The following is a 14,295-nucleotide window of genomic DNA, read 5'->3' on the forward strand; positions in this document are numbered from 1 at the left end:
CACTCTTCACTTGGACACCTCCACTTCATTTTTTTTTTAAAGAGTTATTTTTTGTTTATTTCTCTCCCCCACAGTTGTCTGCCCTGTGTCCATTCGCTGTGTGTTCTGTGTGCGCTAGTATTCTTGTCAGCGGCACCAGGAATCTGTGTCTTGTTTTATTGTGTCATCTTGCTGAGTCAGCTCTCTGTGTGTGCAGCGCCATTCCTGGGCAGGCTGCACTTTTTTCGTGCTGGGCGGCTCTCCTTATGGGGCGCACTCCTTGGCGTGGGGCTCCCCTACGCGGAGGACATCCCTGCGTGGCACGGCACTCCTTGTGCACATCAGCACTGCATGTGGGCCAGCTCATCACATGCGTCAGGAGGCCCGGGGTTTGAACCTTGGACCTCCCATGTGGTAGGCAGAGACCCTATCTGTTGAGCCAAATCCGCTTCCCTCCACTTCATTTTTTAGGTGTCAGCTTTGATGCAAATCCTTTACCAGGGCCGACAAGACCCTATTTGATCTGAGCCCCCTAGCTATCTGTTTTATCTCCCAATGCCACGCCCCCCCCATCACCCCTGGACTCAATCAACTCCAGCCAATAGGCATCTTGATATTCCCGTGAACTCACCAAGCTTAGTCCAGCCTCAGGGCCTTTGCACTTTCTGTATCCCCTGCCTGCAGCCCTCCCACTGCCTCCCACAGCCCACAGCCCTATTCTTTGTTTGATTGCCTCTCCTTCGTCCTTCGGGTCTCAGCTTAAATTTGAACCTTGCTTGTCCCCACTTTTCTGACCTCATTTCCCAGCAACAGCGCTGTCCCATCCTCCCAACCCCACTCTCTCAGGTAAAGCCTCGCTGACCTCCATGATCTGCTCCTGAATTCTTCACACTCAGCCTAGCCTCAGAGCCTCTGCACCTGCTGTTCCTTATGCCTAGGTACCATCACTCATCACCTGGTCCTTCAGGTGTCAGCTTAAATCAGAAGTCCCCATCGTAGCTCCCAGGCCCCTGCCTCATGGCCCACCTCACTTTCCCCTCACTCCCACTCCAGCTCCACTGGCCTCCTTGCTGGCCCTCAACCCCTCATGCTTGTTCCTGCCTCAGGGCCTTTGCACTTGCTGTTCCTTCTGTCTGGAATACCTGCTTCTTCTCTCCCTGCCTGCGCTATCACTTTCTTTAGTAGAGGCGACAGAGAGTCGTGGTTAAGAAAATGGACTCTTGGGAAGTAGACTTGGCTCAGTGGTTAGGGCGTCCGTCTACCACATGGGAGGTCCGCGGTTCAAGCCCCGGGCCTCCTTGACCCGTGTGGGGCTGGCCCACGTGCAGTGCTGATGCACGCAAAGAGTGCCCTGCCATGCAGGGGTGTCCCCCGCATAGGGGAGCCCCACGCGCAAGAAGTGAGCCCTGAAAGGAGAGCTGCCCAGCGCGAAAGAAAGTGCAGCCTGCCCAGGAATGGCACCGCACACACAGAGAGCTGACACAATAAGATGACGCAACAAAAAGATACACAGATTCTCATGCTGCTGACAACAACAGAAGCGGACACAGAAGAACATGCAGCAAATAGACACAGAGAACAGACAACAGGGGTCGGGAGGGAAGGGGAGAGAAATAAAAATAAATAAATCTTTAAAAAAAAAGAAAGAAAGAAAATGGACTCTGGAGCCAGACAGTCTGGCTTCAAGTCCTGGCCTTACCACTCACTAGCTGTGTGACCCTGAATAGATGACTTACCTCTCTGTGCCTCAGTCTTCTCACCTAACACAACTAGCTATTTTACAGGACTGATATGAAGTAATTTAATACATGTTGGCTATTATTAGTCAAGGCTCAGTTTAAATGTCATCTCAAAGAGATGGGAACATAAATATTAATAATTATGCCCTCTGCTTTAGGATTTCCTTTAATCTGAGGTTGTTGTGAGGATTACAGATTGGGGCGTGTAAAGGGTTTAGCACTGTGTGTGGCTCACTGACAGCTCTCTGTCCCCACTTTCTATGCACCTCCCACCCCGAGGTTTGGGCCACAGCCCCAAACTGTTCAGTAGTCAATATCATCTATCGTGAATCTCACAGCCCCACTTCTCGACTTTCAGCTTTTTATTTTTTAAAGAGAGGAACACCAGTGGGTCTCCACTTCCCCTCGACGGTGGTCCCTTTAACAATTTAGGGAGTCATAGACCCTCGGCCCAGAAACGGAGGCCCCGGGCCTGAGAAGCTGATCAGGACCTCTTTTGCGCCCCCTGCTCTTATCCTCAACCTCTACGTCACCTCACTCTTTGAAAATCCATCCTCCTCTGGAAAAGTGCACACATCTACAATTTTAGAGGGGTCATAACAAAAATAACAGCCGAGGCTCACTGAACACTTGTCCTCTCAGCCCTCTTTTAAAAACACCGTACAGCTGTGAACTCACTGAATCCACCCACCGCCTTGTTCCGTGGGCCTCTTAGAATCCAGGTCTTACAGAGGATAAAACTGAAGGCCAAAAAAGCGAGTGTAGGCCTGCTTCCCACGTAGGAGGTCTGGGGTTCAATCCCCGGTACCTCCTTTAAAACAAACAACAACAGAACAAAACTGAGGCCCCTAAAGATAGTCACACAGCTAGCCAGAGGAAGGCGGCTTGGGCCCGGAGCCTTAACCAATGGCCACAAAGTCTCCTCAGGGACCCCCGGCCCGACCTGGGGTCCAGGGCCCCTCCTCTTTACGGGGATCGCCGGCCCCCTCCGCCTGCCGCGCACTCACCAGCACTTGCCCAGGGTACTCCCGGCGCACGGCCACCTCCACGCCGTGGGTCTGCAGGCGCACGGCGCGCGTGTAGCTCACAGTCTGGCTGCCGCGATGCTCATTCTCCACCAGCACCCGGAAGGTGGGCAGCTGCGCGTCCTGGCCGCAGGAGCCGACCAGCAGGTACGTGCAGGTGCCCATGAAGTCGAAGCGCCGCCCGTCGAAGCTCACGTAGTGCGGGTCCCCGGACCCCTGGCAGGTCCCGAAGCGGTCGGGGTAGCAACCCAGGAGGCCGTTCTGGACGCGGCAGCGCTCGCCCGCCGGGCAGCCCTGCGTGTCGCGGCAGGTCACCTGCTGCGTGGCGCCGTTGCAGGTGCAGCGCCGGCGGCACTGCTTGTCGGCCCACACCTCCTGGCCGGGCGCGAGCGCGAGGCCCTGGAAGGCGCAGCCGCAGGACGAGGCGGGCACGCAGGCGCCGCCGCTGGCCACGAAGCCCGGGAGGCACACGCAGCCCTCGACGCACGGGCGCCCCGAGCAGTTGGACGGCGCGGCCGTGGGGTTGCAGGAGGCGGGGCAGGCGGGGCCGCAGAGCTCGTAGCGGCTGTTGGCGGGACAGGACAGGGCTGCGGGCGACAGGGGAGCCCGGGTCAGGCGGGCGCGTTGCGGCGAGTTGGCAAGAGCGCGGCGGATCACCCTGCCCCAAGCCCCGCCCCTCCTTCCGAGCTCCCCATCTCCTTAATGCACCCCTGACTTCCCTCCAGGGGCTCAGGCTCCCAGCCTCAGAGAGGTCCTTGCCCACCCCCACCCCGCCATCCGCTGGACCAACTTGCCCGCGCAGCCTGTGAGCACGGGACTCAAAATCAAGCCAGCCTCTGCGCCCGCCTCTCCGCTGCAAGGCCCCAGCCCTCCCTGGTCCTGTCCACCCAGCAGACTCCTCCCTGGTCTCCCCTCCTGCCACACCCCCACAGTCTGATCCCCATCACAGCCAGAGGGAGTCTGTGAACACGCCAGAGGCTTCAGCTGTACCTTCCCCCTCAAGGTAAAAGCCAAAGTCCTCTAGGCCCGGCAGGATCCACCCCTCACCTCCCTGCCCTCATCTTGGCTCTTCCTCTCCCTCTGGCTCACTCCGCTCCAGCCATAGTGGCCTCCTCACTGTTCCTCTCTAGCTGACCTCAGGGCCTTTGCATTGGCTGTCTCCTCTACCTGCACTGAACTTTCCTCAGAAAGGCAGCACAGCGTGTGATTAAGAGGGAGGCCACTGGAGCCCAGAGAGCCTGGGTTCACATCCTGGCTCTTTCCTTCTTAGCTGTGTGATCTTGGTGACTCAGTCTCCCTGGGCCTCAGTTTTCCATCAGTAAAATGGGATAATAACAGTACCAAACTCCCAGGGTTGTTGTGAGGATTAAATGGATTAATCCATGTAACAGAGGAGGTGCCCTAGGAGAGTCATATTTTAATTGCTTTGCTGCCTCCTTGCATTATCCTGGGGATGACAGCCGATGTCACCTGCTCAGAAGGGCCTTCCCTGACCACCCTCTTTGCAAATATCCGGTTGCTTTTATTACATGAGCTTTATTTCACTTGCTCTCTGAAGCTATTTAGGGCACAGGTGCTTACTGTCAGCCCCACCCGGCTCCCCCCTGGGAGTGAGTTCTGTGACCGGGACTGTCTCAGCCACTGATGCATCCCCAGCACTGAGGACAGGGCCTGGCACATAGTAGCTGCTCAGGAAATGTTTCAGAAATAAATTCATTCCAAATCACTGGTTCCTCTTTTGCACCAGGCATTGGGGAATTGGGGGGAAGGGGACTTATTGAGCAGTGGGGACACAGCAGTGACCAAGACAAACCCAAACTGGCCGCAGTGGCTCCCTCTGACTTGCTGTCCCCACCCTACCCCTCATCTCCCCAGAGTCCCCATCTCAAGCCACCTCCTCCCTTGCCCCATCCTTTCTGCCTCCTGAACATTTCTCTGGGAGCCCCACGAGGGCACGGTCACCCCTGTGTCCTCAACCTCACCAGCACAGGGCCAGATAGGGGCTTAGGGAAAGCGTGTTGAGTGGATGAGTGAACGAAGGATGATTAGGGAGTCTGGACCTTATCCAGAAGGTAGCAGGTGGGCACGGAAGGGCAAGAAAAGGAAATGTCCCGCTTTCGGCCTTGGAGCACCCCTGCCTACCCCTCTTGCCGCACCTCTGCCCCTCTGTGCCTCTGCCTGGCTCCCTCTTCCCCTCCCTTTTTTTCTGGCTAGTACCAGCCCCTCCCACAGTGTCAGCTTGGCCACGCCTTTCTCTGGGAAGTCCCCTGACCTCCGAGGCTGCCTCAGCCACCTGCTCTGGGCTCCCATAGCCCCTGTGAATGTCTCCCATCCCGGGCCTCCCCCGCCCGGCCCCGGCGCCCCTGGGCTGTCCCTACCTAACATGTCTGTCCCAGCCCGAGGCTCAAGGGGAGTCAAGCGTGGCTGTCTGGGCCGTGGCCGTGTCCCTGGCACTGTCCAGCACCAGGCTGAACCCCAGTAAGTGCTCTGGGTTGAGCAGATAAAGGAGCCCTTTGCCCCCCCCCCCCTCCCATGCGCTCCCACCGCCCACCCCGGGGCGTCACTCACGGCAGTTGGCTGGTGACCGCCAGTCCCCGACGGAGATGCCGAGCTCCAGGCAGGCTTGGGCATAGGCAGAGAGGCTGCGGCACAGGCTGAGCCGCTCCCCGCCCGTCAGGCACAGGTCGTACACGCACTCCTTCAGGAAGCTGCCCGCGTCCAGGGCGCCCTGGCAGACGGCGAAGGGGCCGTCAGGCCGGGTCAGCATGCCGCACAGACGGTCTCCCTGGAAGTGCTGGGCCTGGCCGGGGGTGCAGGCGGGGCAGTCGCCCTGGCAGCCGTCCTGGCACAGGTAGTCCCCGTCGTCCAGCTTCCAGCTCTTGCCGAACTCCACGGGGTCGGGGGCCAGCTCCCAGTCGGGCGTGAGGAAGTCGTCGGCGGGGTCGCCGTTGTAGTTGCCGCACAGCCCGCACACCTGGTCTTGGAAGCGCGCGGGCAGGCTCAGCGCCAGCTGGCAGTCCCAGTCGTAGTTGACCACCAGCCCGAAGTCCAGCTGCACGGTGGCCCGCGTCCCGCTCTGGTACACGCGCAGGCGTCCCTCGCTCAGGGAGGCGGGCAGGCGCGAGCGCTGGTTGTCGATCTGCGGGGGGGGCGGGCACAGGGCAGTCAGACCCCCGCGGGCTCCTCGGCCTCCTCCCCTCCCATTTGCTCCCCTTCCTCCCGCCTCTGGGACTGCCGCAGCCCCAGCCTGTTCCCGCCTCGGGGTCTTTGCTCCTGCCAGCCCGGGGCAGGGGGCCCGACCGCGCTCTTCCCCAGAAGTCCACGTGGCGTGTGCCCTCGCCTCTTGCACAATCTTTGCTCAAACGCCACCTTCTCCTGGAGGCCTTCCCTGACCACCCTAAATTAAACGGCAGCCCCTCACCTCTCCCTATTCACCTTCCCTCCTTTACTTTTTCCCTGTAGCTTTGAACCTTCTAATATTCCCTATAATTTGCTAATTGTATGTTTATCATCCGTCTGACTGCACTGGAATGTCGACACCACAAAGGCAGGGTTTTCGTCTGCTGTGCTCGCTGCCCGACGCCCCGTGTCCAGAACAGTGCCTGGTGAAAGAGCGGGCGCTTAAGAAACGAATGAGGCCACTGCTGCGTTCAACGGACAGTCACTGGACACGCGCTCTGTGCCTTGCCCCGGGCTGGGCATCCTGGGGACACAGTGGTGACCAAGACAAGCCCCAGGCCCTGACCTCTCGGGGCTCCCAGGCCAGTGGGGGAGACAGACGTGTCACCAGACAGTGACAGTTCAGAGTGGCAGGACTGGGATGGGGGAGGCACCGGCAGAGGGGTGGGGGCGAGACAGGGGAGGCACCGGAGACTAGAGAAAGGGCCAGAGCCAAACCTGGAAGCCGAGGAAGGCTCCCCAGAGGCAGGGTCAGCTGAGCTGAGGGTGCTGGGAGAGAGGGGAAGGCAGACGCCCTGAGCCGAGGGCGAGCCTGGTCAGGAGAAAGACACGTGTCCCTCTGTCCTCCAGGCCCACGGCGCTCTTCCTGAGCGTCTCTATCTTATTCTTCATTCCTCACACAGCCCCTGAGCTGGGGCAGAGCCGGGACGTGAAGGTTGAGAGTCACAGCCAGGGCGGGGCGTGGTCACGCCAGGGCAGCCGTTCCCACAGGCTTCCAGCAAAGCCTGTGCGGGGGACACAGCAGCGCCTGAGGCAGACCAGGGCCCCACCCTCACGGACCCCCATTCGGGATGGCTGTCCAAGTCCGCTGTCCACTGAAAGCAGTGATTTCCATTGGTAAGTGACACAAGTGGTATTTGTGCATTACAGAAGACTTAGAAAATGCACACGAGCAAAAAGAGGAAATCACCCAGATTGCCGTCGCCGTGCGCACACACACGCACATTAATTGAGACTGTCAGATTGTTTCTACCTTTACATACATGTGTACTAAATTCGAAACTAATAATTAGACCAGGCAGAAGTCACCATTTCATGAACTCCTTTCCCCCCCTAAAAATGTCTTGTGTACATCCTATCACTATCTACCCGCAGCCCTAATCCTTTGTCAAGTCCCTGACCTCTTGTGAAGATCTGACAAAAGCTATGGCCCCCCTCTCTGGAAAAAAAATGCACAGCATGGACAAAATCCTGCATGTAATTTTAAGGGATTTGAAGTTCCCCTGAGCTTGTCCTCAATTTCTTTAGATCTCAAGAATTCCTACTTTAATCCACCAGGTTATCAGTCTCACAGATCTGCATGCACATTCACAAAATGAAGGAGGTACAAGAACACGCATTGCAATACTGCTTGCAGCAGGGAACAATGTGCCTGTGCATGGGGAATTAGTTAAAGGAACTACCCTGCGTCCAACCAAGGGAGAACTGTGCAGCTGTGAACAAGAATGAGGAGGCTCTCTGCACTGATAGGAAACAGCTCCAAAATGTACTGTGGAAACTGCCCCAGAATGCACCATAGAAACGGTTCCAGCATGTACTGAGAGATGCAAAAAACTAAGGTGCAGAACAGTGCATATATTACACTATCTTTTCCTAAGAAAGGGGAAAGATAAGAATATTTGTTCATACTTGCTTGTATTGGGATAAAGAAACCCTCAAAGAAAACTCAAGAAAACAATAAAACTGGTTAACTATGGGAAGTGGGTGGGGGAGATGACAACAGGGGTGCAAGTGAGACTTTTTGGGTATGTCGTTTACCTATTAAAAAAATAACTGCAACATCATTGATGACTCTCAAAAGCATTATGCTGAGCAAAAGAAACCTTTCACAAAAGAGCTCAGTTTCATTCCATTTATATGAGGTTCTTGAACAGGCAAATATAATTAACATGGAAAAAAATCAGAAGAGTGGTTGGCTCTGGGGATGGGTCAAGGATTGCCCAAGAAGTGGCATGGGGGAACTTTGCAGGGTAAAGGAAATAGTCAAAATCTTGATAGGGGTTGGGTTGCACATTTGTCAAAACTCGGTGAACTGTACATTTAAGATTTGTGAATTTTATTATCATAACAAATATTTTAAAAATATAAAAATATATACATTTTTTTTCTTAAAGGTAAGAAAAAAACAACTGTAAAAATAATGTATTCTAGTTAATGGTATGATAGAGCCATTCAGTTGTTTGACCCAGTTATGAGGCCCTGTCCTCAAAAAATAATTCTAGGACTCTTTCCTTAAAACAAAATATGTATGGTCAAAGATTTCTTTCTGACATTATTTTATAATAGAGAAAAACTAAGAACAGCATAAGTATTCACAAGTGAATGGTTATATAAACAAAGGGTGGGAGAGGATGTAGCTCAGTAGTTTGAATGCCTGCTTCTTATGTAGGAGGTACTGGGTTCAATCCCCGGTGCCTCCGAAAAAAACCTCCATATAATGCACCCTTTAAGTTTATGATCATGTCAAATGTTTAATGACAGCAAAATACTTTTGGTGTAACGCTGATCAATATAGATTCGATTCAAATTTGCGTTCGTGATTAGTTACCATCAACAGTGGGTGTGTATAGGTATTTTTCAAAACACGCTTGTACAAAGCCACCCCCCCCCCTTTTCTAGTTAGTGATATACATGTTGAGGTGTTTAGGGGTGAAGTGTCTGAAACTTTTATGTGTATCAAAAAATGAGAGGGACTGTTGAAGGGACTGAGGGATGGATGTGTGACAAAGGAACAAGAGTGAAATGTTACCCATAGAATCTAGGTGATGGGCATATGACTGTTCACTGTACAATTTTTCACTTTTCTGGATGTTTGAACATTTTCACAATAACACGATAGGGGGGCAGTAATTGCCTTAGCCTGCTCTTTGTATTGGCTGAGTAGTGATTCATTTACCAGAGGCAGAACAGCTGTGGGGATTAAGAATAGGGATTCAGGATCAGCCTGCTTTGCTCACAGCTCAGGTCCTTCCTATCTCTAAGCCCTTGGGAAGTCACTCACCTCTCTCAGCCTCAGTTTACTCACCTGAAAGTGTTAATACTAGTGCCTACCACCACAGAGTTATCAGCATTCAATGCATTAATGCACGTTAAGTGCTAAGAAACCTATCCGGCTCATAGCAGGTGCTCAATAAATGTAGGAATTTCACTTTAAAAATCCCCCATTGTTGGACATTTAGATAGTGTCTCCCCCCCTTATTTTCCATAAACCATCTTGGCATATGCTGTCTTTTTCCTTTTTTTGTATATAACCACATCTCTATGCATCTTTAAACTTTCTAGAAGTGAAACTGCAGGTAAAAAGTATTTTAAGGTTCTGCTACTGAATTTCAAATCGCTCCTTGCCCCTTCTTTAGCTCGCTTCCCTGCACCCTCCATCCCAAGCAAAGGGCTCGGGTTTGGGGTCTGACACCCGGGCTCTGCCTCCGCTTTTGAAGGCATTAAGACCCGAAGCCTCTGGACACTCACCCGGGCGAAGCCAACCTCCCCACGGGCCAGCGACACGGTGTGGCTGTAGGCGCGCACGGTGACCAAGCCCACGTAGGAGACGCGGCGGCTGCCCCGGTGCTCGTTCTTGGCCTCCACGATGAAGGCGGGCAGGCTTTGGTCAAAGCTGCACAGCTCTGCCAGCGTGTAGGAGCACGTGCCCATCAAGTCATAGCGGCGCCCGTCGAAGGTGGTATAATGGGGGTCACCCTGGGCGCGGCAGGTGGCTAGGGGCTCCTGCTGGGATTGCTTGGCTGGGGAGGGGAGGCGGGGGTGGAAAGGGAGAAAAGTCAGCTGTGTCCACGGAGGGGGTGGGAAGGGAAGGGGAGGAATCCTGGATCTTCTGGCCGGGGGCGTTCCGGGGAGTTCGCTCACAATCGTCCATTTTTGGGGTGGGGAAACTGAGGTCGAGAATCTCACAGAGAGGGAGCTACCCTGTTAAAAGTTTTGTTTCCTGCAGCACAGCTCAGCTCTGAATGCAGGAAGGCAGAATAGGAGTGCACGAGCAGTTATTGAAATCTTCATTTGTGTTTGTTCTCTCCCTGTCTCCCTGTCCCCGCTCCCATGTGCCTACCTCCCCAGTTAAAAGACTAGGGACGGGTGGTGTTTTTGTTGTTTGTTTGTTTTTAAGAGCAGAAAATGGAAGACAGAAGCAGTTCTGTAGAGTGGAAAAGAATGTGGTGTCAGGCTGTGAAGATTCCAGTCCTGGCTCAACCAATTATATGATGGCAAGATATTCAAACATCCTGTGCCTCAGTTTCCTTGTTTGTAATACAGTGGTGTCAGGTTTAAATAAGTTAAAACCCAGGCAGTGTTTGGAACTGAATCCAGGTGTTAATGGAGTGTTACTTATTATAATCAATCACCCACCCCTCACCTAGTCTACCTGAATTGTCCTCACTATTCAAGTCCAAAGTGGTTCTTGAAGTAAGGTGACCTCTGGGAACCCCTAGTGTCTAGGGTCCTGCCTTGGGGGGGGGGCACAGAAAAAGAAAACAGCCCTTCCTCCACCCACTTCCCCGTCTGCAAAGTCTCTTGGCATCTGACCCTCATATCGACAGCTTACCCCTCAAACAGCGTTAGTCACTCGCCAGCTGCTCCTTGAAGTGTGTTACAAATGTTTGCCTCCAGGAAGGAATGACAATGAGGATCGAGATGGGGGGGCAGCCCAGCTAAAGCCAGGAAGCCACAGAGGAGCAGGTGCGTGGCAAAGAGGAAAGAGTGAGCGAGGGTACAGAAGGGTTCCCAGGTGGCCAGGGCGAGCCAGGGGTCATTGCCCATCACTCACTCTGGCAGGCAGCTGCTGTCCCGTAGCCCACAGCGGGGGCCAGCCCGAAGGTGAGCATGCCGAAGTCGGTAGAGGCCTTGGCCTTGTGGATGCGGCCGGCAGTGCCAAGGTCCACCTGAGCATACGAGAACTCACTGCCTGGCACGGCCGTCCAGGAGAGCTTGGCTCCCAGCGCCTGCCCATCCATGGCCAGCCCACTGGTCGCCTTCGTCTCTGCCACCACCAGGGCCGTGAGAGTCTGGCATACCCTGGACCACGTAGGCGGGGCAGTAGGCTGCCACGTCCGGGACCAGGGCCAGGTAGGGATCGTAGGTGAGTTGGCCTATCGTGGCACCCGTGCCAAACAGCAGGACCTGGATGCCCACGTCTGAGGACAGGTAGAGTGGACGGAACGGCTGGATCTCAAAGTTGGCCACGTCACCCATCTGCAGCCCGCGGGAGCCGGCGGTGCCCCCCTGGTTGTAGGTCAGCTTCGTGGCCTGACTGGTAACGACGTAGACCAGATCATAGCGGGCCTGGGCGACCAGAGAGGGCACCACGTAGCGGGTCCCCCAGGCGGACGTGGGCAGCAGCTGCTCTACCACGTGGTTGCAGCGCGTGTGTTTCACGGCACAGGTGTGGCCACTGAGGACAGCCACTGGCCGGCTGGCCGTGACCTTGGACCCCGAGAGGTCAGCTGTGCTCTGTAGCTGCGCCACAGCATAGGGCTCCAGAGTCACACTCAGGGCACTGCCCGATGGGTAGAGCTTGCCCTGGAATGTCACGGACCCCTTCAGCTGGACACTGACCGAGGCACCTGCTGGCCCGGCCACCACGGCAAACTCATAGACGTTACCAAATGAGGCGCCGGGGGGTGTGAGCACAAAGTACTCCGTGCCCAGGGCGTGGACGGGCCACAGCAGGGTCAGCTCCGCTGTGCTGGGCTTACTGTTTACGGACTGCACGGAGATGGGGCGGTCAGAGCGGACCACGACCGCATGCTGGAAGATGCCGCTGCCGGTCATCTCAGCCTTGGAGCTGATGTTGACCACAGCCGACTGCCCGGGCTTCACCGTGAGCGTCTGCGAGGTGCCGTCGGCCCTGCTGAGGACCGAGACTGAGGCGGGGCTGTCAGACAGAGAGGCGACCAGGAGGCGGAGCTGGGCCTCGCTGTATCCGCTCAGGTAGTTCTGCAGGAAGGCTGTGAGGAATTCCTCCCCCGTGGCCTCCTGGGTCAGCCCTGGAGTGAGAGACCACAGCGGAGGGTCCATCTCTCCAGCCGTCCCCTTCAGAGGGCCAAGCCCTCGCCTGAGGCCTGAATGACACGAACACGGTACCGACTCCGGGGTTGCCCTCTCTCTTCTTTCCTTTGCTGATCGTCATGCAGGATTTACCTACCCGCAAGCCTTTCTGGCTTTTGTTTTCCAAAAGCCTGGACAACGCAGACAGATGTCTCACACTCGAGCGCTGCTGGCCGCGCCAGGGGTGCAGAGGCGTGAGACGCGCTCACGTGCCCTCCGAAGAGGGTGACTGCTACTGGCCTACTGTTTTGAGGAAGGGTGTGGCCTCAGGTTTTGTGTTTTTTTTTTTAATGCTGTATCTTTTTCAAGAGAAGCTAACAATCCGACTTCTCGTGTGAAATCTCCAGCCCAAAATTGTTTTAAGCGCTTTGGGGCCCAGTCTGACTGGACTCAGCTGCCCGGTTGTGTTGTCTGTCTCCACAAGTCGTGAGGGTCTGTGTGACCGGGCTAAGGAAGAAGGGGATTCTGGGAGTAGGAACAAAATGTCTCCCGGAAGTCTACGCACCCCAACCAGGAAGAGATTCCCCAAGGCTGAGAGGAGAGAGAGGGAGAGGCTAAACAGTCTCGGAGAGGTGAGGGCCACAGAAGGCCTGCCTGCAGACCAAGAGGGGCCATGAACATCATCCCAGCATCCCACGGGGCTGGGCAGTGGGGTGGGAGGGCCGGGACAGTGGGCGTTTCAACGCCACCTAGATGGAGGGTGACTGGAGGACCCCTCCCCCAGTCCTTTGTTTCTGCCTGAGACTAGGCAGGGGCACAACCTTGGGAGAACTGAGGACAAAACCCTCCAAAAAATGATGTTACTAAAATTTTCCATCACCCCAGCAGAATGAAGTCTCAACATTGAAAAGCTGAGGTGAGCTGAGCTGCAGAAAACCAAGAAAGTGGTAGTTCTAGCACACTTGACTTTGGGGCCTGAGGTTTTCACCGGCCTCCCCCAAGAGCAGAGAGAGAGGGTGAATTCCACCACGTTTCTCTGAAGAACCCCAGGGCCCCTCTCCCATCTCAGCTGGCCTGGGGGTGACACTGGGGAGCTGGGCTTGTGGGGGCGGGGGGGCACAGATGGAGGGTGCTGATCAGGCAGGCAGGGTCCTCAGATCCAGGCAAGGACACAGAGAGACTTACCCCACAGTAGGGCTGCTCCGGCCCAGAGCACCCACCAGCTCCACCACGAACCCATGTCTGTGGGGAGAGACAGGGTCAGAGCAGGCTGGTCTGCCGCCCCCCTCCACTGGAGACCACATCCGGGAGAGGACCCAAGGGTCCAGTGGCCAAGGGCCAGTGTGGGGGGGAGCTGGCTGTTCAGGGAATCTGGGGGGTGGTAGGGAGGGTAGGATCCAAGGACAAGGGTAGAGAACCGGAGGTCCAGTGGGTTTGGGGTAGGATGGGGAGGCCTGGGGCGGGGGGGAGAGGAGGGGGCCTGATGTCCCACTGCCAAAGGGGACCCCATCCGTTCTTACCTGCAGGTCCCTGGAGCTGCAGGGCCACCCATGGGCTGGGCTTTATAGTGGAGTTTCGTGGCTCCTCAGGCCACACCCTGGGCCAGCTGCCAGGCAGATGGTGCCAACTTCCCAGCGTCTGCTGGTTTTAGGGCTCAGAAAGACTAGGGAGGCCCGAGGACCTGGGCAGGGTGGGGAGCAAGCCTGGACACCTGGGTCCTGGGAGGGGTGTGAGAACAGCTGGTGGCCGTGCCCTGGGAGCCTCCTGGAAACACAGTGCTGGCAGGGTGGTGTCCCTAAGGGAGACAGCTGGGGAGCAGGGTGCTGAGGGCCAGGGTCCCTGGAAGGAGATGGTGGAGACAGCGTTTGGTCTTGCTTGCTGGCTTTTGCCAGGAACACCAGACAGGACCTGTATCCGGGTCCTGGCTGCTCCCCAACCCCCAAGGGCTGTCCCCTGCTTCCCAGCCACCCACATCCTGTTTCTGGGCACAGCTGAGGGCCAGGTGCCTGGGGGATGGAGCAGGAATCTGAGGTCCTGACCCAGGATGGTGGGGTGGGACATAACACCCCCACTTCCATCCCTGGTCCACCAGGGCCCCC

The 14,295-nt window shown here is 55.9% G+C and overlaps 1 protein-coding gene and 1 pseudogene across 1 annotated transcript in view; both read right to left on the reverse strand.

Annotated features, from left to right (window-relative positions):
* FCGBP (Fc gamma binding protein) overlaps nucleotides 1-13,470 on the reverse strand; it is a 36,810-nt gene extending 23,340 nt beyond the window's left edge. The window contains exons 1-4 of the mRNA XM_004474022.3: nucleotides 13,382-13,470; nucleotides 9,671-9,942; nucleotides 5,312-5,882; nucleotides 2,726-3,330 (exon numbers count right to left, since the gene is read on the reverse strand). Of these exons, the coding sequence (XP_004474079.2) occupies nucleotides 2,726-3,330; nucleotides 5,312-5,882; nucleotides 9,671-9,942; nucleotides 13,382-13,436 (1,503 nt within the window). The 5' untranslated portion in view covers nucleotides 13,437-13,470. The remainder of the gene's footprint in view (nucleotides 1-2,725; nucleotides 3,331-5,311; nucleotides 5,883-9,670; nucleotides 9,943-13,381) is intronic.
* LOC131274348 (IgGFc-binding protein pseudogene) lies at nucleotides 9,949-12,870 on the reverse strand (annotated as a pseudogene).
* Nucleotides 13,471-14,295: the final 825 nt, after the last annotated feature.

This window comes from Dasypus novemcinctus, chromosome 18 (genome assembly GCF_030445035.2).
Source record: "Dasypus novemcinctus isolate mDasNov1 chromosome 18, mDasNov1.1.hap2, whole genome shotgun sequence".
Taxonomy (NCBI): domain Eukaryota; kingdom Metazoa; phylum Chordata; class Mammalia; order Cingulata; family Dasypodidae; genus Dasypus; species Dasypus novemcinctus.